Here is a 21,051-nt window from a genome sequence, read left to right as displayed (position 1 = left end):
AGTTAAGTTCTCCACAATTGCCATGAACAGTCGCCATGAAGAAGTGGTGAATACCACACCATTGCTCCAGAAAGAAATAGAGGGTTAGGTTCCTGAGAGGTTCTGGTCACATTTTCATCAACAGATCAATACATAACCTTGCTTCTGTTGAAACACACTTTATTTACTATGTATTTCTTACAAATAATTATATGCAGTATTTCTTTAAAATATATGATTACAGCATTTGTGTAATGCTCTCTACTATACTGTAATTATTGACTTTCACTCAGACATGTACACTCACACGCAGATACAGTATACACACACTGCACAGTACTCATACGCATTACTGTGAACACACTGTATATTGTATAGTGATACAAATAAAGTCCTAAAAAAAAACCCCAAAACTAAGCATTTAAAGTTTTATAAAAAACATTTAACATCTTACTATTGGTGGAGCTGCAGGATGTACGATGGGGCAGTGCACTGTGCAGTTAAACCTCTCAACCTTGGCATGCCCCAAGACAAGCAAGGGAGAGCTTGATGGAACTTATTCTGCAGAAGAGGAAGACGTCGATGATGGTGGCATGGTGACACCTGGCAGTTCTACCTCAGGAATTTGGCTCTTGCAACTTTTTGAAAGTGTCAGTGATTCTTGCTCCCATACTGGCTTCAAAAATTAAGTCAGCCTTGTCTGCTTGGCTTTTTGCCTCAAATCTTTTAAGCATCTTGATGTAAGGCACAAACATAGTGGTGCTTAAATTTGAGGCTTTGCTCAAGCATAGGGTCACATTCTTCCATGTTACTGACAATTATTCCAAGGCAGAATTCCATTCCGTTATTTTAGCTGCTGTTAGAGGGACAATTTTTGGAAGTCTCAGGCTGGCTTTCATCACCAAATCTGATACCTTGTTTTGCCATCCTGTCCAGGTCTTCTTTAGTGGGCTCTAACTGCCTTTTCCGCCAAAATTTCATCCACGTCTTCTTCCTTCATGTCCCCAAAGCCCTCTCTACTTATTTGCATGCAATATGCATTATGTTTTTAACAGTGTTCTTTTTACTTTCTGTAACACCTTCAGACTTCAAAGTTTTTCATACAATCTGGTGAAACATTTTCCTGACAGTCATGCACAATAGCCTGCTTGATGCTGTCCTAAGCTGTGCCAACCGAAGCAATACTGCTGCACACAGTGACTGACTTCCGGTGGGCTATCGTGGTGGTGTCCCTGTTGGTGCTGAGAGCCTCCCAAGCTCCCTCCTGAAGCAGGCCTTGACAGCTTTAACTACGCCCTGACCAAAGGTTCGATGAGAGACACAGTGTTTGAGGGCATAAAAAGAACTACAGTGAGATGCGCATTTTTGAGTTCTCCACGGCAATGGATATTATACAACAATAAATCCTTGAAGGCAAGGTTTTCATTCTGTAGATAGTGTTCAACATCTAGGATGAAGCAGTTGTGCACCCAATCCCAGAATATTTGAGACCAGATTCATGCCTTTTTGTCCCACCTCTAACGTATTGGCATACGTTTCAGTTTTTTCGCTTTAATTGCTTGTGGATTTTGGGATCTGCTCACCATAAGGGGTTTGCACTTAAAGTTCCCCCTGTCATCGGCACACAACAGCAAGGATGCAGGGTCTCTGAACGACTGAAAGTCAGGGGCTTTGGATATCACTTGTATTATATAGGGTCATTTGCAAAAGATTTTATAAAAAAACAGGTCAGTCTCACCAGCACTGAAAACCTGCTTGTCCATATAACCCTCTTCCTGAAAAAACACTTAGCAGGTATTCTTCCACAGCATCCTGATCTGCAGAACCCACCTCTCCTGCAAGTTTAACATTTTTCACACCATATCGCCTTCAAATGCATGAGCCAGCCAGCACTAAGCAAGAAAGGTTTAACATTTTCCTCATCTTGGGTAACGTGCTGTGAGCAGAAAGGCTCAAAATAATGCTGTTCACTATGCTTTTTTAAAAATCAGTCATAAATTCAAGAGTCCACAAATTTGGTTACTATTCTATCTTTTCCATAGTTTCACCATGCACTATAGATTTTACTTTAGCACTGGGAGTTGCCTCATCTACAGATAGGCAAATTTTTTATTCTTTTTTCTGGATGTACCATATTGCTGATTCATGAACACCATCTCACAGCCAACTCAATGAAGCTCACTTAACACACTTATTTCCTTCGCAAGGCACATAGCGGCCTCCTTGTGCTTAGAAACACAAGAGAGAACTTCAGTACTACACTTGGAGAAACCTTTTAAATAGCAAAATCATCAACAAAAAGCACAAAAAAACATGGCACTAATTAGACTGAAAGGGACACTTGCTTACAGTATGAGCTGAGAAAAGACGGTAAAGCCTTGCCTTGTTCGGCCTTGGCAGGAAGATGTGCCTCAGGCAACTCATTTTTCATCGCTCTGCACATGTCTATAAATGCCTTCGAAAAGTGCCATGAGTATTGATTTAGGGGTTACAAATAAATTTTAGACAGTAGGAAAACTCACAAATACAAATAATGCGGATTGACTGTACTAAAATAAAGCACTTACTATTTAAAGTTTGTGCGCATTTAAAGGTCTGGAAGGATATACATAAAAACAAACCTGTTTATGGCGGATATCTTATGAGTTACAAATAAACACATACGGCCAAAGGGGTTGGTGCTAGTGAGAGCTTATTCTAGATTCATCAGGATTTCAAACGGTATAATTAATCAAGCTGTAAGAGACAGTCATGAACAAGGAGCTAGGGAACTTGGTTCCCTACACTATTGCTGTGTAACGTCAAGCAAGTCCCTCAATCTCTTGTGCCTCAATTCCTCAGTTGTAAAATGGGAATAATTTAAGTTATTGAGGATCTACTACATAACAAGCACCGGGTAATTGGGTCTGAACTGGGAAATACTCTAGAATCCCCACTAAAGAACAAAGTTTCTAAAATCATAGATGTTCTAGACTACTGATGTTTCACCTCCTGTCATTCTGCCAATATTACCTTAGGTCAATTGAACTACAACAGCTGGTGGAAACCCACACTTGATAATGCTTCCCACTTCTCTGACAGGCAACAGGCGGAGTCTATACCTATTACAATGAGTACTGAATAAGGACTCAAAATAATAAAAATTATGATAGCAAAAGCCATCATCTGTTGAGTATTTGCTATACACCAGGGACATGTGCTAGAAACAATGTATGCCCCTAAAATTCATGTTGAAAGCTAATCCCCAATGTGATGGCCTTCGGAAGTGTGACCTTTAGGTAGTGATAAGGGCATGAGAGCAGAGCCTTCATAAATGAGATTAATGTTCTCATCAAAGGAAATCCAGAGAGGTCCCTCACCCTTTCCACCATGTGAGAACACAGCGAAAAGATGGCCATCTATGAACTGGGAAGCAGGCCCTCAGCAACACCACATCTGCTGGCACCTTGAATTTAAGACTTTTCCAGACTTCGGAACCGTGAGAAATAATACGTTGTTAATAAGCCACCTCATCTATGGCCTTCTGTTATAGTAGCTCAAGTAGACTAGGACACCATGTAAAGCACCAGAGTTACCTAACTCACAAAATGAGTGATTTAATCCTCATAACACCACAAGAGGTAGGTCTTTTTATCACTCCCATTTTACAGATGAGGAAACTGAGGCTCAGAAGTTACACAACCTGATAAAGGTGACAGAACTAAAAATACGAGTAGTTTCATCTCATTATGTTCTTAACTATTACACATACTGTCTTGATGAGTTCTGGAATACAACAGCTACCATGTGTTTAGTACTTACTATGTGATAACCCTGAGGTAGGTACTATCTTCATCCTCATTTTACAAATAAGGAAATTTACAGAAAGAACAATGAAGCAATTTTCCCAAAATTATACAGCTAAGCCCTCATCTTTTGAAGTTTATTGGGGGTTGAGGTGGGGGTGGTAATTAAAAGATTCCAAAGTCTTTAAAAAGAAGAGATGGGAGAGGACTTTGTAAGACAAAAAGCAGCAGCTGCAGTGGCACACTGGCTTGTCCTTCCCTACTAATAATGCTCCCTCCTTCCCTCTGTCATATAATATGGTTCAAGTGCTGTGAGAGAAGAAAAGAGTTTAATATTGTGCTGGTAGAAGGAGTTTCTTGAAGACTTGGTCAAAAGCCTTGAAACAATGTTGAGGAGTTGCCTTTTGGCTGCACCAAGATAACAAAACAGGGAGTCATCATGTTTATATGCCTCAGAATGGATAAAAGTGCCTAGTATTAAAATGAGATGATTCAACTGAATACTTTTATGTATTTCTGAATTATCTAACTTAAAAATACATTTCCAGGGCTGGCCCAGCAGCAAAACGGTTAAGTTCACGCGCTCCAGTTCGGCAGCCCAGAGTTCGCAGGTTCGGATCCCAGATGCGGACCTAGCACTGCTTGGTAAGCCATGCTGTGGTAGAATCTCACATAAAGTAGAGGAAGACTGGCACAGATGTTTGCTCAGTGACAACCTTCCTCAAGCAAAAAGAGGAAGACTGGCAACAGATGTTAGCTCAGGGCCAATCTTCCTCACAACAAACAAACAAAAAAAAAACCATTTTCACAATGCATGACACATAGGGGAGGAAAGCAAAGGAAAAAGCACTCTTACTTTTCTAGGATTTTAACTATTAACATTAAAAACAAAAACTGAATGGAATAATACAAAACACCAACCTTTCATCCATAGCAGTGGCTCTAAACAGTGGTTAAATATTAAAATCACCTGAAGTCACCTGAAGAACATTTCAAACATACAGGATTTCTGAGTTTGGGCCCAGACACTGAAAACTCCCCAGGTGATTCTAATGTGTAGCCAGAGCTAAGAATCACGGATTTATTCTTTCTTATCAGCCCAGAGACTTATTGTAATGCCCATACATGGTTACTGTAGACCTCCCCTTGGATGAGGATGCCAGAAATACCAGTATCCCCAGACTGGTGAATATTGCTAGACTTAGCACACAGAGGGCAGGCTCACTGCTCTTCCAAGGGCGCCAAAACAGTGCTTGTTCTCTTTCTTTATTACACACAAACGGCCACTTTCAACCTACAAAAGTCTTAAAATGCTAACATAAAAGCAGAATTTGATGCATTGGGGCCGGCCTGGTGGCATAGTGGTTGGGTTCACGCGCTCCACTTCAGTGGCCGGGGGTTCACTGGTTCAGATCCTGGGCATGGACCTGCACACCACTCATCAGGCCATGCTGTGGCAGCATCCCACACAGAAGAACTAGAAGGACTTACAACTAGGATATACAGCTATGTACTGGGGCTTTGGGGAGAAAAAAAAAAAGAATTTGATGTATTACACCAAAAGAAAGGAAAAGACTAAAGAAAAAAGAACAAAGAAAAAACCCATGACACACTATGGAAGTATTTCTCAAATTTAAAAAGTTACAAATCCTAGCCCCCATCAGAGATCTTCAGATCCCTATTTGAGAAATAAATACATATCTGGTCCAGCCTAACCTTTCACCCTCATTTCCCATGATTCTACCAGAGGCCCACTTCAAGCCTGGCCCTAATGAATAGTTTTGCCAAATATGCACGCCCTTTGTACATTATTACTCCTCCTTTTCATCCCTAAACAGAGGAAAGTAAAAAGTCTTTTATTATGATCAGATTAAATTGGACTAATTATTTTTTTATGCCACATTATAAAAACCAATATTTAGCACTTTACTTAAGCAATACTTACTGTCATTTTGGTTCGGGACGTCTGACAACCCTGATCTAAAAATATAAACAAATTTAAAATAAGACAAATATCACTTTCTTCAGAATTTTCTAAATCTGTATTTCTCATTAAGTTTTACTGATCTTTAAAACAGTTACTGAAGAAAATATTTTAAGCTATTTTAAGTAAACAGTATCAAATTTGAGAGCTGAAATATATAGCTAAGTAAGTGGAATTAATTCTTTTCCCATTTTGTCCCCTCAGAAAGTATACACTGCTTTGGGCGCAATATTATGCTCTTAAATTTAACTCTTAAATATGTCACAACTTCTAAAGGGTTTTTGTCATTCCTCCCAACCTACCCCCAAGCACATATAATTTTCTAAAACTGGTTTTCATTTAAATTTAAAGATGATACAGGATACGTAATGAACTTTTTAAAATTTTTGTTATAACTCTGTTTAGGTTCTCTCCACTCCAACTGGACTCTATTCCTTCAATTAGCATTAAGTTTTTACAAGAGAATAAAATAAAAAGAAATATACCTATAGAAACATCATACAGGGCACTCCCACCCAAAGAAACTATAGAACTTGCTAGTAAACTATCTCCAAAATCACCTATTCATTATCATTACTTTGAATTCAGTTCAGATCTAAGAAACCAAAGACTACTGTATAGATTTTTCAACTTACTATTTAAATTATTACATACCATAATGTAAGTTTTCAGGTCCTTTCTGAGTTGTCATGTTGGGCTCATTTTGCTGACAGTAGAAACGTAATAAGCAATGTTGATCACAGAAATGTTTCATTTCCCCACGCCACTGCACTCTCTCTTTAAGAGTTCCTTGAGATTTACAACAGTCACACCTTGCAGCCTTAATAAAAGGAAGGGATCAGACATTTTGAATTAGAAGGTTTAAAAAGTCAGACATGCATTTTCAGATTTCTAAGTTTATCAGTGATTATTGCCAAATGTGATAAAACAATGTCTGACAAAGAAAAAATAAAATTACAATATAAATCATAAACATACAGTAAAATCCACAATAAAAGCAAAAAAGAAAGGTAGCAATTTACCTAATTGTCAAATTTCTTTTCTGTACTTACCAGAAGTCAAGACCAGCATTACAAAGATAGGATAACCAAAAAGTGAACATTGGTAGACCAAACTGGTATTTTAATATTTTGAGGGCCATAATGATATACTGGTAGAAGTCTCCTACAATCATATTACATTGAAAATCTCTGAATGATGAACAGATCTCCCAGGTTCAACTGATAGTTTATAGTAAATCAGTTTAAAGAAGTTGTACAGGACCCGAATAATTCTGAAGCAAGCTCTTATGATGAGAAAATCACGGATGTTAACCAAGTATTTTTGTTTCTCAACAGTTTAATATAACAAATCTGAAGAGCTTTAATAAATACACTAATTTTAATAACAAGAACTTCCAGTTCATGTTTTAAAACACTCAATGTTTAATTAATTAAAAAACAATTATATTTTAAGACAACAAATTTGATCTACATCTAAGAAAACAAAATCAGCCCTAACTGGTCTACCAATATGCAAAATAAAACCAACTAAAATTCATACATAAAAAGTTATACTTTATGATGATGAATCAATAATCTAGGGACAAATTTATATGTTTCAGGATCCCATTTTCCCTAGATTTTGCCCATTTTCACTATTTCTTAACATCTTAATGAGTGAACCAAAAGATATAAATGATTAATTTCAAATATAGTTCTTTTGATAATTACGTTTCTGATTTAGAGTAGAAATAAATTACTATATTTTTTAAGTTACACTTTGGTTTAACTAACAACTTAGAACTTTTGATAAAGCAATAAATATTAAGTATTTTGTAGTTCATAATTAATCATGGCTGTACCTTTTCCTCATTACTCTAAATAATCTAAAGTTTATACTGTGGGTTTTGAAATCTCTCACTTTATGTCTCAACAGGAGTTCAATGAATAAATACTATGTCAAAGTTTCTAGTCAGGAATGTTAACAAGTGATTGTGTTGGTAAACAGGTCTTATATAACAAACATACCCCAAGGTTAGAACACAGGCTCTTTTTTTTCTCCAGGTCAGGTATTTCTCCTGCTGAATAAATGTTAAATGAATGAAGATTTGTAGTATAAATTATGACTATTAAGTGATGCCAATATCACATCTCTTCTCCAAAAAACTGTGAGTTCAAATCTTATATTGCTGGTAATATTACGTGGTAATCTCAATAATGTTAACACTTAATATCAACCAGGTCATATTTTACTCAATAATGAAAAAGGTCGCTATGTAAAATTTTCACCAGTCAAAATCTGTTCTTTAAAATAACCACTGAAGCATTCCAGGTTTCAACTTTTTTTCCCCTTTTTATACCTCATGCTCACTGAGCCTAAACAGTGCAAGAACAGAGCAAAAGTGAAGCTGTGACCCAACTACCTCATTCAGTGAGAATCTGAAAAATAAAAGCCCAGCATGTATATCTACTCTCTATAATCCTCACGACACAACTAGAAACTAAGGTCCAAATAGGTTACCTGACTTATCTAAGGCCAAATATTAAAAATGCAAAGACAGGACTCAAAGCAGACAGTCCAAGTCAAAACTTGGACTTTATTTAGTACATCAGGTTACAAAGACAATGGAAAGACACAGTGAATTAATATAACTAGAGAATACAAATCCTAATAGCAGTAAATGTTGCAAGAAGTTTCTCAATGTGACATCTAAAACCCAAACTAGGGCTGGCCCAGTGGCAGAGAGGTTAAGTGCATGCACTCTGCTTAGGCGGCCCAGGGTTCACAGGTTCAGATCCCAAGCACAGACCTACACACTACTTATCAAGCCAAGCTGTGATGGTGTTCCACATCCAAAATAGAGGAACAGTGGCACACATGTTACCTCAGTGACAATATTCCTCACCATAACAAATTAATAAAACCCAAATCAATTTCTATAAAGCATATTCAAATCACTACATGGACTAGGCTGACTCTAAGTATATGTATATCACATACATCTCTTGTTCAAAAAATTGTGGGCTTGAATCTTATATTGGTGGTAATCTTCTGTGGTGACTTCAATAATATTAGCACTTAATATCAACCAAGTCATATTTTACTCAACAATGAAAAAGTCCCTATGTAAAATTTACACATTTAAACAATAATTTAGAAGGCCAAGGGCATAAAACCAAGCACATTCCACCCAAAGAATTGGCACAATGAAATCAGTTCATTATTTTGTAATCAAAGACATTTAGATTTTGTAGTAATAATACTTTTCCTTTCTTCCAGGAGATTCAAAATAATGTAGATGATTTCTCTCTATCCAAAAAAAAAGGGGGAGCAAAATTAATGCCAATTTGCAAATAGGAACAAAAATATGTATACACTTTTTCAGGATGAAAGGATAATAATAGAACTCAATATTAATTCCAAGTTTAATGCCATAACCAAAATTTCAGAGGTTTGTGAATCGCTTTTTTTTATTGTTTTTTCTTTTACAGCCACTAATGCAAACTCCTGGTAAAGTGCCTGGAATTGAACTAAAGTATTGAACGGATAATTTGAAAACATCATTAATGACCATCATTCCTTACCAACACCACTCCCAACCACAAAAGAGAACTCTTAGGAAAGGTTAATATTTCTACAGCATAAGAACTGAAGTGTGACTTAAGTCTGGTTTAAAAGGTTTTCCTGCCACTGTGGAAAATTGGAGAATTGTATGTTATTTTGAAGAAAAAAAAGTCAGTGATTCAAACAAATCTAAATAATAGGCAGACACTAAACTCTTAATTCAAAAACCTTAATCCAACCTCTCAGCTAATACAGGAATCTCTTTTTCAATAATTGACAAAAGGTCATTCAGCCTGTACTGACATAGTCCTTTAAATTATTAGACAGTTTCAACTTCTGTTTTTTGTTGATACACACACACACACACACACACGCAAAAACCCCCTTGTAACTTTCCCATCCACTTGTTCCCCATTTCACCAATCAGATCTAATTTTGCAAGGGGGAACCACGAACATACATGAATTAGCAGATTTTTAGTCATTTTAAAAAGGCATTCTTTATAATGTCCCAATGTCTGAGTATAACAGAGTGATTCATTATAAAAAAGAAAAAAAAAAAAGGAATGCAGTGATAAAAGAGTAGGTGATTGGGTACTATGCATAGTATTTAAGTGATAGGAATTCTTCAGTTACCAAAAAAGCACATTTAAAGCAAGAATGTTAGATATTATCTTTCTGAAATTAATTTCAAAAGCAAATAATTTGGGGCTGGCCCCATGGCAAGTGGTTAAGTTCGAGGGCTCCACTTCGGTGGCCCAGGGTTTGGCTGATTCTGATCCTGGGCACGGACGTGGCACTGCTCATCAGGCCATGCTGAGACGGTGTCCCACATAGCAGAATCAGAAGGACCCACAACTAGAATATATAACTATGTACTGGGGGGCTTTGAGGAGAATAAGAAAAAAAATAATAAAAATGAGGAAAAAACAATTTTTCTTAAAAGAAAAATCAATATTTCTAGCAATTTACAGACAAAAAAAAGAAAAAAATGTAAAGGACCAATAATATTTTTCATTCAGCTATCCTTTAATAACTAAGACTTACTAAAACATTAAGTATTCATTTGATTAAAGCCCGTAAGTCATACTGTTTAGACTATTACAGGGCACTTGCATTAAATAATTTAATACTTCTACCATTCACTACTGGTTTCTAAACAAATCAAAACCTGTGTTCAAAAACTGTAATCTGAAGCAGTAAGTTTAAGAAAAGCTTATTAGTTGTAGTAAGAAGTATTAGTACTGTGAGGTACTAGTACTTTCTCGGGAAACAGTGGGTCTTTTGAATTATCTTCGCTATATATGAAACACCTAGCTATTATTGCATTACAATACTAAATCCTTTTTCTCCAAAAATTTTACACTTACAGAAATCAAAAGAACTGTCCTCCCACCTGGTTTCACATTATGCCTGGAAACATTTACTTTGAGAAAAAGTAAAATCTACTTCCTTCTAAAGAGTTATCTGGGAGAAGAAAAACAAAATTTTATTCTCAGAATTTTTAAAGTTGCATGTTTTCAACAGATTTTATATCCCAACTTAGAAGAGACAGTATTTAATAATTCTCTATTTTAAATCCAAAGCAAACCATTATATTAAACCATTACACAGGGGCTGGCCCCGTGGCCGAGTGGTTAAGTGCGCGCGCTCGGCTTCAGCGGTCCAGGGTTTCACTGGTTCAGATCCTGGGTGAGGACATGGCACTGCTCATCAGGCCATGCTGAGGCAGCGTTCCACATGCCACAACTAGAAGGACCCACAACTAAAAACATACAACTATGTACCAGGGGACTTTGGGGAGAAAAAGGAAAAATAAAATCTTTATCAAGGGGAAAAAAAACCATTTCATAGAAAACATGGATCATTCAAAACATCTTGCCAAGTAAAAGAAACATAAGCAGTAATTTCAAAAGTATAATACTAAATATTTAAATTAAATTTACATAAATAAAAAAGTATGTATACCCTAGGTAGTCTCTTAGATTGAAGCACAGAGAAGAGAAGGTAAAAACACCTGGGTTCTCCTCCACGTAGGGAGCAAAGCTCATGACTAAAGGTGAAGCAACATTGGAATTGGCTAGCTGTTGTTTTTAGTTTCCTTGATGAGGCACTTTTTTTCTTGCCCTAATAAAAACTGGATTGACTAGTAAGGGACTTCTTTTTATAAAATAAAATCTAAAACTTTGTATTCTTAAATTTAAAAAGTGGAAGGGGAAAGAAGGTCAAAAAACTATAATTTGGTTGGAACTCAATTTACCACATTTTCAAGATGATGCTAGCAGTGAATAGAAGGGACTCATGAGAGGTATAAGAAATTACAGTTTGATTCAAGTAGAAAGCACAAAGTTATCCTTTGATTATAAGATTGGCTGCCTCCACAAAGAGGCCAATGATGAATCAGGAGAAGCAACTCTTTCCTTCATTTTGAAGACTGTACTCCTATTGATTGCATAAAAAAATCATCATTGTTACTTGCTTTACAAATTCCTACCATGTGACGAAAATTTTCTTACCTCTATTCCTCAGATTAGTATAGTATGTAATAATGCTATTGTGTATATTACACAAAGATTTGTTGGGTTTAAAATAAGACAAGGAATAATAATCAACATGTGTTTAATGCATAGAATACTGACATTAAACATAAACAGATAATTATAACTGGTTATTTAACATATTCTTACATATTCTGAAATAAACTGCACCTCACTGAAATTTCATCATTGAACACTGCATGAATAGAAACATCAGATACAATTATCCTTTAAGATAAATAGCAAAATGGAACAAAAGGCAACATCTAGAGTAATGTGGTCTTTCGACAAAGAACACTTTTTTCCTTTCCAAAAAAGAAACCAAAAGATTTCTCTATTTTAATTATAATATAAAAGAAAGCAGAAACATTAAAAAAAAAAAAAAAAGCCAAACAGAGAAATATGTTCCGCGTGCTATGAACAAACAAAAAGCAAAATCTTCCAAGAAAGACTATTTCAAAAAATTAAAGTTTTAGGTTCACAATTACACAATTAGGCAGGAATCTGTATAGTAAAATAATTACAGGGAAACGGTCATTATCACAGGGTAAGAACTTCTGTCTCAAACAATAAAATAAATCATGAAGAGGGTAAAAGATAATAACAAAATGGAATTTTCACATTTGTAGCCACTAAATAACAACTGTTTCTAGATTTATCCAAAACAAATTTCCAAAAATAAAACCACCTAAATGGTGGAGAAGGTGTATTTGTGTGTGCTAAACTAAAACGGTATATTTAAAGTCATTAAAGTAACATTTTCTGAGTGATTTCTCAAAACTGCTGTCTATAAAAGAACAAGACATTGGTTTAGACTAAAAGGAATCCATAGAGGGTATTAGCGTGTTTGTCCTGTGTGTTTCTAAAATTTGAACCTTAATTCTAAGGCTCAAATTAGTTAGAAGCAACAGTAAAACTTAAAAGTCCACCAAAACTCTTAGCCACAACAACCTCTGACAATTTGGAAAGTATCTTTCTTCTTTTTAAAAAAAAAACAAGTTAACGTGCGGAACTGTAGATATTCAAGAACTACACCAAGAATTCCTGGAATTCTCCTAAGTACATAGTACCATTAACACTAATCACTTTCATTAAGTGAACTAAATATTCTACATATTTCAACCATTTTACTGTTTGTTTATTTAGCAGTATTTCAGTTTTGAAGTTATGATGACATCTGTATTCACATGCTTTAGAACTGCATCCATAATAAAGCTTTAGGATTGAGATGGTTTTCCACGTTTTGGACAGAGGAACTAAGAACTTTTTCTTGGGTAGTATCTGACTAAGCAAAGCCCAAATTTACAATCACTTTCTTATCTAGAAAGAAACCAAGGCAATGAACCAGAAGGTTCATTTATCTTAACTCTTTTACAAGTAGATTTTAATAATACACAGACACACGTGCGCGTTATCTACAGTTTCAAATTAAATGTTTTTGGTCTGTATTTATCCATATCGTGTCGTTTCAGTTTGAAACTCTCAAAAGATCCACCATTAAAAAGACAAAGAACAAGTGTTTAAAAATATATCCTAAGTATCCAAAACAATTACCTGCTAATGTTTAACACTGATAAAGTAGTCATCAAAAATATTTCTATTTAGTGAAATAAAGACAACAAATTTTAGAGAAATAATTCATTTTGTTAAACAACACTGCTGAAAATACAGATGCATCCTAATTTGGGGTAATATCTGAGATATAAAACAAGTAAAAATACTACAAGTTATAAAGAACAAATTGAAATGACAAGAATTTTAATGAATTGTATAATCTGGGCTAGGCCTAATGTGTGTACATTTTTAAAATAAATAACCTACTGTATTCGTAATGGTAATAACTACTACATTTTTTTAAAGACTCGTTCAAGTAGCTGCTATAATAAAAATTTTGAGTCACTTGCCTTGTAGTACCAATCCTGAAATTTTTTACAGCAGTCTTCACTACAGAAATCTCTCACGACACCATCAAGTTCTTTAGTTGCTCCCTTCTTACACAGTTGAGAGCAATAGTTACAAGTAACACATCTCAATCCTAAACGTCTTGCAAAATCTTGTTTGTACAATAGTTTGCAGCCTGAAAAATACAAGTTTTTAATATTAAAATAAAAAACACTTTTTGAGGTGAGAAAGAGCTTATAGGTCAAATAGATCACTAGCTCTAGAAAGCATCTATAAATTCACATATAAAGTCCTTTCTCTCCTGATCAAAACTGTGAAATCTACTGTGATCAACACCAATGTGTAAAAATTGGAACAGAACATGGGATACTATACTAGATACCACGTGGGTTCAAATAATCAATGCTCTAAGACATTCAAATCTAGTAATGTCTCAGAACTGTGCTCTATTTAAAAATAACCTTGCTTAAGTATCATAGAGTAAACACACCACAAATAGGCATTTTAGAGAAATGTAGACTGTTGATAAGCATGAAGTAAACAAAGATGTATTCAGCTAAGTAGGCATTTAGCTGAATTTTTCTAGCCTTACCTGTCTCTGTCACCCTACATGGACCTTCAGGGAAGTAAAACTGGTTTATTGACTTGTCCAGAGAAAACGCTTTGTTATTCTATTCCTTTAATAAAATATTTCTTTTACCTACTACATAAATGCATTATTTTAAATGTGTTTACATATCAATCTTATTTATTCCCTATAGACTCTATACAAATTACATAACCTTCCATACTTTTACTCATGCTGTGTCACATACAAATGACCTTCCATTCACGTCTCTACTGAAATTCTACCCATCCTTTAATAAGGAACTCAAATTACACCTCCTCCACAATCTCTGCCCTCATCAACTTAATTTTAAATGATCTTTCCTATCTGTGAACTCAAATTGCAACTGTTTTCTATATAATTTATTTGGTAAGTCTTTATGTAATGTCTTATGACTTCTTCTCTTTTACCCTGAACTACATTTAAAAACATTTTTAATATTTTACCTTTATTAGCTTTCTCTTTCTAACTAGATTTTGATAGCAGTACCGGGTATTATATGTTTTATTTCTGACAGCTTCCAGCAGAGAACTAGGTGCAGTTAGAGAAAGCACAAAATACATTATTAAACAGGAAAAAGACACACATCCTTTTTAACCTTTTATTGCCCATTTAAAGTTATAAGTTCTTCCAACTGAAAATTATGTTCTTAAATGTCAATTATCTATGTGCTGCTACTTGTCTATTCATTTTAGTAAAATCCATGTAACCCAAATGGTACAGATCATTGATATGTATGTTAGCCATCAACACCAATACGTTCAGACTTATGAATCACCAGGAGTGTCACTGCACAAAAATTCAGGCGTAAAGAGTTAAATCAATGCAGAATCAATCTTTTCAAGGAAACGTTATGTCATTTTTCATTATAGCAGTGATGTTAACAGTAAACAGGGTTACTTTTCATTCCAGGTGAAATGTACCAATTAAACCTATGCGATGCCTTGCTTTATAAGCAGTACCCTCTTACATATATAACCTTATATGTGAAATGTATGATATATAAACAGAGGCAGTAGTTGAAAGGACTGATACTCTTGATATGCTGTCATTCCCTATTGCGGGCATTTAGGTTTTTCCAACCTTTTTCTTGCCCCTAACTAGCAGTAGAAATCCATTAAAAAAGGAGATCTAGGGGGAAAAAAAACCCCAAAACTAACTGGAAAACCATAGATGAGGATAGCAGATAGGAAAGCTGGGAGTTCAGTGCCTGGGACCAATAAAAAGAAAGAAAGAAAGAAAAGAAAGTGAAAGCCAGCTTAGACCAAGAATGTGATATTTGGGGAAAAGTAATAAATAATAACAAGAGCCCAAAGCCCATACCTACAACCCTGGCTTCCTATCTGTGGAGAATTAGAATGAGAACTGGAGTTCATTTCTATAATTTGCTGTCTGACACCAGAGCAGCACAAGTATAAATGAGAGGAAAGAGAATTCTTGAATGTACTACTACAAAAGCCAGTGTCAACACTTAGTCCCTGTAAGTATTTACTTATTATGTAAGCAGTGATGCCACATGTGATTTTCTTTCTGGTATATTGAAAACCTTTGTAGGCTAGGCAGTAAGCTGGGCAAGAAAATGGATCCAATGGAATACAATTCTAATCCACTTGGAAAATCAACTTTCAGATCACAATTTATAAGTTTAGAAATGACGTGGTATGATAATGCTCTTATTTTATCCTCAAAACTTCCTTGTAATGGAAAAATAGGTTACCAAATTTTTAGAGATAAAACACCATGAGGTCCAGAGGTCTACAAATATATATAAAATAACAAAACAAGTCTGTAACAAAGTGAACTCAATTTTTTGTTCAGGTATGCTAAATTGTAAAGCTACTCTAGACATATGTAGTTATATATTTTGGCAAAAAATTAACATTAAATATTAATAAAAGTTATGAACAACAGTGTATATACACTTGCCTTCACTACAGAAAGGTCTCTTAACGCCAGAGAAATTTACTGTTTCATGAAGAGTCTTCTCCTCTTGACAGTATTCGCAATATGTAACTATGCAATGCAACTTCTTATAGTCATCTGAACAAGTTTTGCTGCAGAATTGATGCACTTTGTTCTAAATGCACAATGGGAACCTTGGTAAGTATATGACAACCACCTCAAGAACAAGTTTAAGAAATAAACAAGCCACGTTTACGAAAACAAAGTTAAATCATTTAGCTACTTAATGTTATAATCTTTAGGGATACATTTCCTATAGGCCACAGACACCTGGTGTAACTAATTCACTGCTATATTTAGAGACAGCTCCACAAAATTCAATACCATTAACTACCCTAAAATTACTTGTGAAAAACTACCACTAAACAAGATGGCAGTCTGGTGTTGCTAACAACTGTAAAAATAGGAAGAAAACAATGGAAGATACAACATGGGTATGCTACAAAAAGATGAGAATTATGATATTAATAATGTCTTCAAAAAGAAATATTCTTTCTTGAATGTAGTCAAGTAGGTTCAATCACATTTCTATCACTGCTTAATAGTAACAGACCAATTAGGGGTCAAGTATTCGATTTGGGGCCATCACACAGTGTGCTGCTATTAGCAGCTTAAGAAGGAGTTGGTTCCCTTGAATAGAGCAAGGTTAGTAATTATTTAGTTATTTCTCCTGGCCCCAAACCCACAATAGCCAGAGCTATTTTTCAGATATCCAGCCAAACAGGAACAAGTTAACACTTTCAGGGTGGCAGCTTTCCCCCTCCATTATGACGGAGGATGGAGGATGTAGACTAGGTCTAAATCATCTACCCAACACTTAGCAAAAATACGTGAAGACAGAGATAAGAAAGGTGAAAGAATCTAGGAAGGAACTCAAGCAGTAAGGCAATCATCATGGAAAGCTGCCCCATCATGGACCTATACCTTCTAAGAGGAAAACAGCAACAAAGAAACCACAACTGCCAACCATGGAATGAGAAGCAGGAGGCCCTTGAATTTTCAGTCCCCTGGGGAACAGGCTCAACTATCATTCAGTCTGAAGTGTTTCTTAACTCCTTCCAACACTTAAACTCCCTGTAAATAAAAGCAACACACCAAGGAGACTACAAAAGTGGAGTAGGGCTAACATGGAGATGGCCGAAAGGACCTCACTTTCATCTAGTTATTATCAAAATTCAGTTTATGTGGGATCTTCCTTTCCTACATGATATACTTCTATGTCCTAGCTTATAGGTTTCTTTCCTCATTCCCCCATTCTCTCTTATTGGGCCTTCAACATTCTTCCCGCCATGATTTAAAGAGGGTATTAGTCACTAAAAATCATCACTAGGTGCCAAAGACACTCTCAAAGAATAATTGGTTTAAATTATTGAGACAGCACCAAACAAAAATAACAAACTAAAAAAATTTCTAGGGACTAAAGTGTTAAAATAATGAAATTTCAGATTTCCAAAGTACTTTAGAAATTGTGTAGTTCAGTTCTGGGTATCACCTTTCACCTAACACTCAGATACTGAGTGACTTGCTAACAGCCACTAATAAGTTTTGGCTCAACAGCAGTCTGTTGTTAGTACTCCTTCTTGTATACCATTTTATTATATACTCTATGCCCTCGAAAAAGATGAAATAAAGAGTGGCCAAAGATGAACATTGCTCAAGAAAGAAACGTTCAACCAGGGCCACTTTGTCCATCCATCCATTATTGCCCACTCATAGAAACAAAAATTAATGATCAGAGTTTTCAAAAAGATATGGCAAAGTAAATTAATAAACTAGTGAAGTCAAGAGTGCGGAGAAAAAAATAAATTTACATTAGGGTTCTTTCATTAAAACATAATTATAAAATGTTACATGACAACATGGTAGATGACTAACAAATTCTAATTTTTACAGGTAGTAGGCAATACAAGATATAGTTAACAGACAATACTTATAAGGATGGGGGAAAATGTGAAAAATATTGTACAGATACTCCAGATACGTAGCTAAACAAAGTGACATTCTTTACACTATTATGAACCCTACTATGAACACATAATAGTATTCACTGTTATGAACACTATTATGAACTATATATTCACTATATAGTGAATAGGACTTCAATAATTTTTTGTTTGACCTAAAAAGAAACAGATCCTTTGTTGGTGCCACATAAAGTAAATAATCCAATCATCACAAAACTAAAAAAGACTAATCCTTATCCACTAAGAAAGAGATTCTCAAATGGAAATGCACAGTAATTTTACTAGACTTTTATTTTAGCACTAGAGAATATACATAACAAAATATGACTTGCCTCCCATTCCAGGATTTCTGGCTTTGAACAAAAGGAATTTTTGCAATAGTTGCACTTCAACTGAATATCACTTGGGGCTACAAACTGGCCATTTGGAGAAGACTGCATACTTAGAGCCTAAAATAAAGAACAAAACATACCTTGTTCAATATGGATTTTAGAATTTTTTTTTTTAAAGATTTTATTTTTTTCCTTTTTCTCCCCAAAGCCCCCCAGTACATAGTTGTATATTCTTCGTTGTGGGTCCTTCTAGTTGTGGCATGTGGGATGCTGCCTCAGCGTGGTTTGATGAGCAGTGCCATGTCCACGCCCAGGATTCGAACCAACGAAACACTGGGCCGCCTGCAGCGGAGGGCGCGAACTTAACCACTCGGCCACGGGGCCAGCCCCCGGATTTTAGAATTTTTATTTGTGACTATTGTCAAATACCAACTATGTCCAGAAAATAGTATGCATTTTGCTTAAATATTTCCTCAACACATAAAATTACATTTTTAATTTTATCTTTAAAAATTATACTAGGACACTAAGTTATACGAAATTGAAATTCATTTTCTACCACAGGATTACTGCTATTTATTTAAAATAAAATTATATGAAAAAGGAAGAAAAATCATACAGTTCAATTATAATTTTTTCTCTTTAAGAAAATGTAAACAAACAATAATGATGTTAGTTAACCAAGTTCTGAACTAGTAAATGAATGTTTTTAAAAACCTAGTTCCTAGTTCCCTCTCCAACAGCTCATTTACCAATGATTCGTCCCACTTACCACCATTTTCATTTCAAGTCCATCAGCAAAAACAGCCTACATCACTTTTTAAAAACTGATCATTTCTTTCTCTTTTTTTTTTTGGTAAAGATTGGCCCTGAGCTAACATCGTTGCCAATCTTTTTCTTTCCCTTCTTCTCCCCAAAGCCCCCCAGTACATAGTTGTATATGCTAGTGGTAGGTTCTTCTAGTTCTGCTATGTGGGACGCCACCTCAGCATGGCCTGATGAGTGGCGCCACGTCTGCGCCCAGGATCCAAACCAGCAAAACCCTGGGCCACGGAAGTGGAGTGCGCGCACTTAACCACTGGGCACAAGGCCGGCCCCTTATCATTTCTTAGACAAAGTTAGGAAGAAAAAGATTTGCAGACTGGTATCGATATCAGGAATTTATTTTAGTTTTATTACATTTTTAAAAGTTAAAACAATTTACAGAATAGAAAAACATAAGAGCATACATGGGCTTAAAAGTTTTTTTATAATTTCCAACCTGAGTGGTGTGTACACTGATATTTAATTACCATTTTCTTTTTTGGGTTTTTTGTGAGGAAGATTGGCCCTGAGTTAACATTTGTGCCAATCTTCCTCTTCTTTATGTGGGGTGCTGCCACAGCATAGCCTGACAAGCAGAGCCAGGTCTGTGCCCAAGATCCGAACCCACGAACCTCAGGCCACTGAAGAGGAGCGCATGAACTTTACCACTACGCCACTTGGCCAGCCCCACAGGTGAATAAATTTTTGAAACAAAAACCAGCAACATTACCCTTAGAGTTTCTAAAATTTTAGTCCATTAAAGTTAATTATTCTTTCAAAACAAATGAAATACTATCATATTATCTTACTTTGAAATGAAAAAACATCTAATGAAGACAAAGTTCAATATCTATGGTTTGCTGTAAGATAAAGGGAAACAATGCTGCTTTTCTATTTGTCAACTTTGTATTACTTTAACACCGAGTTACAGAGTGATGAGGCTGCCTCCAGGTTTATCTGGATGCATTCCTCAGAAATGATTCTAAATCCTTTCTCTAAAATACACAATGTACATATACGAATGGTCTCATCAAATCACAGATCATAAAAGTTTCAATTAAATGAAAAAAGTAGTTAAAACATTTTCAATTAACATTTCAGTTTACCCAACATCAAAAAGGAATAAAGGAAGCTAAAATCTGACAAGCAGCATGCCAAAGACACTGCCCTTCCCTCATCTAATTAATCCTTATTCTTTAATTTCTAGCTTAACAAAAGCCAGCGAATCAAAAGGAATATTTACCACTCTAAAGATCTATCAATGGCCATGATCCCAACTTTCAAAATAAAAGTTTAGTCTTGAATGTGGTTTATCACCTAAGCTCAGAGGATATAACTATTAACAGAAACAACATTCATCTGGCTGAAATCAAAAGCATCTCAATTTAAATGCTAATAACTGCTCTAGTAACGATTGCAACATACTTAAGAGACTGCTTAGTTAAATAAATTAACATAGAGCACAGTGCCGGCAACACAGTAGAATTCTTGGATGAATTAACTCACGGAAGCATGGCTTTACGCACGGGTTTAAAACTTTGAGTAACACCCTGAAATTTTCACACAAAACAGGTAAACCTACTCATACCACTTAACAAATGCTGAATCTCCTCTAAACTATTCCTTCCTAGTGGTCAACTGGCTTATGTT

The 21,051-nt window shown here is 35.4% G+C and overlaps 1 protein-coding gene across 12 annotated transcripts in view; it reads right to left on the bottom strand.

Annotated features, from left to right (window-relative positions):
- LOC106841447 (zinc finger MYM-type protein 2) overlaps positions 1–21,051 on the bottom strand; it is a 95,895-nt gene that overhangs the window by 20,684 nt on the left and 54,160 nt on the right. For all 12 annotated transcript variants that reach the window (XM_044777463.2, XM_044777464.2, XM_070520329.1 and 9 more), the window contains 5 exons: positions 18,598–18,714; positions 16,266–16,416; positions 13,735–13,907; positions 6,403–6,568; positions 5,710–5,744 (listed from right to left, as the gene is read on the bottom strand). In XM_044777463.2, coding sequence (XP_044633398.1) covers positions 5,710–5,744; positions 6,403–6,568; positions 13,735–13,907; positions 16,266–16,416; positions 18,598–18,714 — 642 coding nt within the window. The remainder of the gene's footprint in view (positions 1–5,709; positions 5,745–6,402; positions 6,569–13,734; positions 13,908–16,265; positions 16,417–18,597; positions 18,715–21,051) is intronic.

This window comes from Equus asinus, chromosome 11 (genome assembly GCF_041296235.1).
Source record: "Equus asinus isolate D_3611 breed Donkey chromosome 11, EquAss-T2T_v2, whole genome shotgun sequence".
Classification (NCBI taxonomy): domain Eukaryota; kingdom Metazoa; phylum Chordata; class Mammalia; order Perissodactyla; family Equidae; genus Equus; species Equus asinus.
The sequence above is the reverse complement of the archived record's forward strand: the minus strand, read 5'-3'. Positions and strand labels throughout refer to the sequence as shown.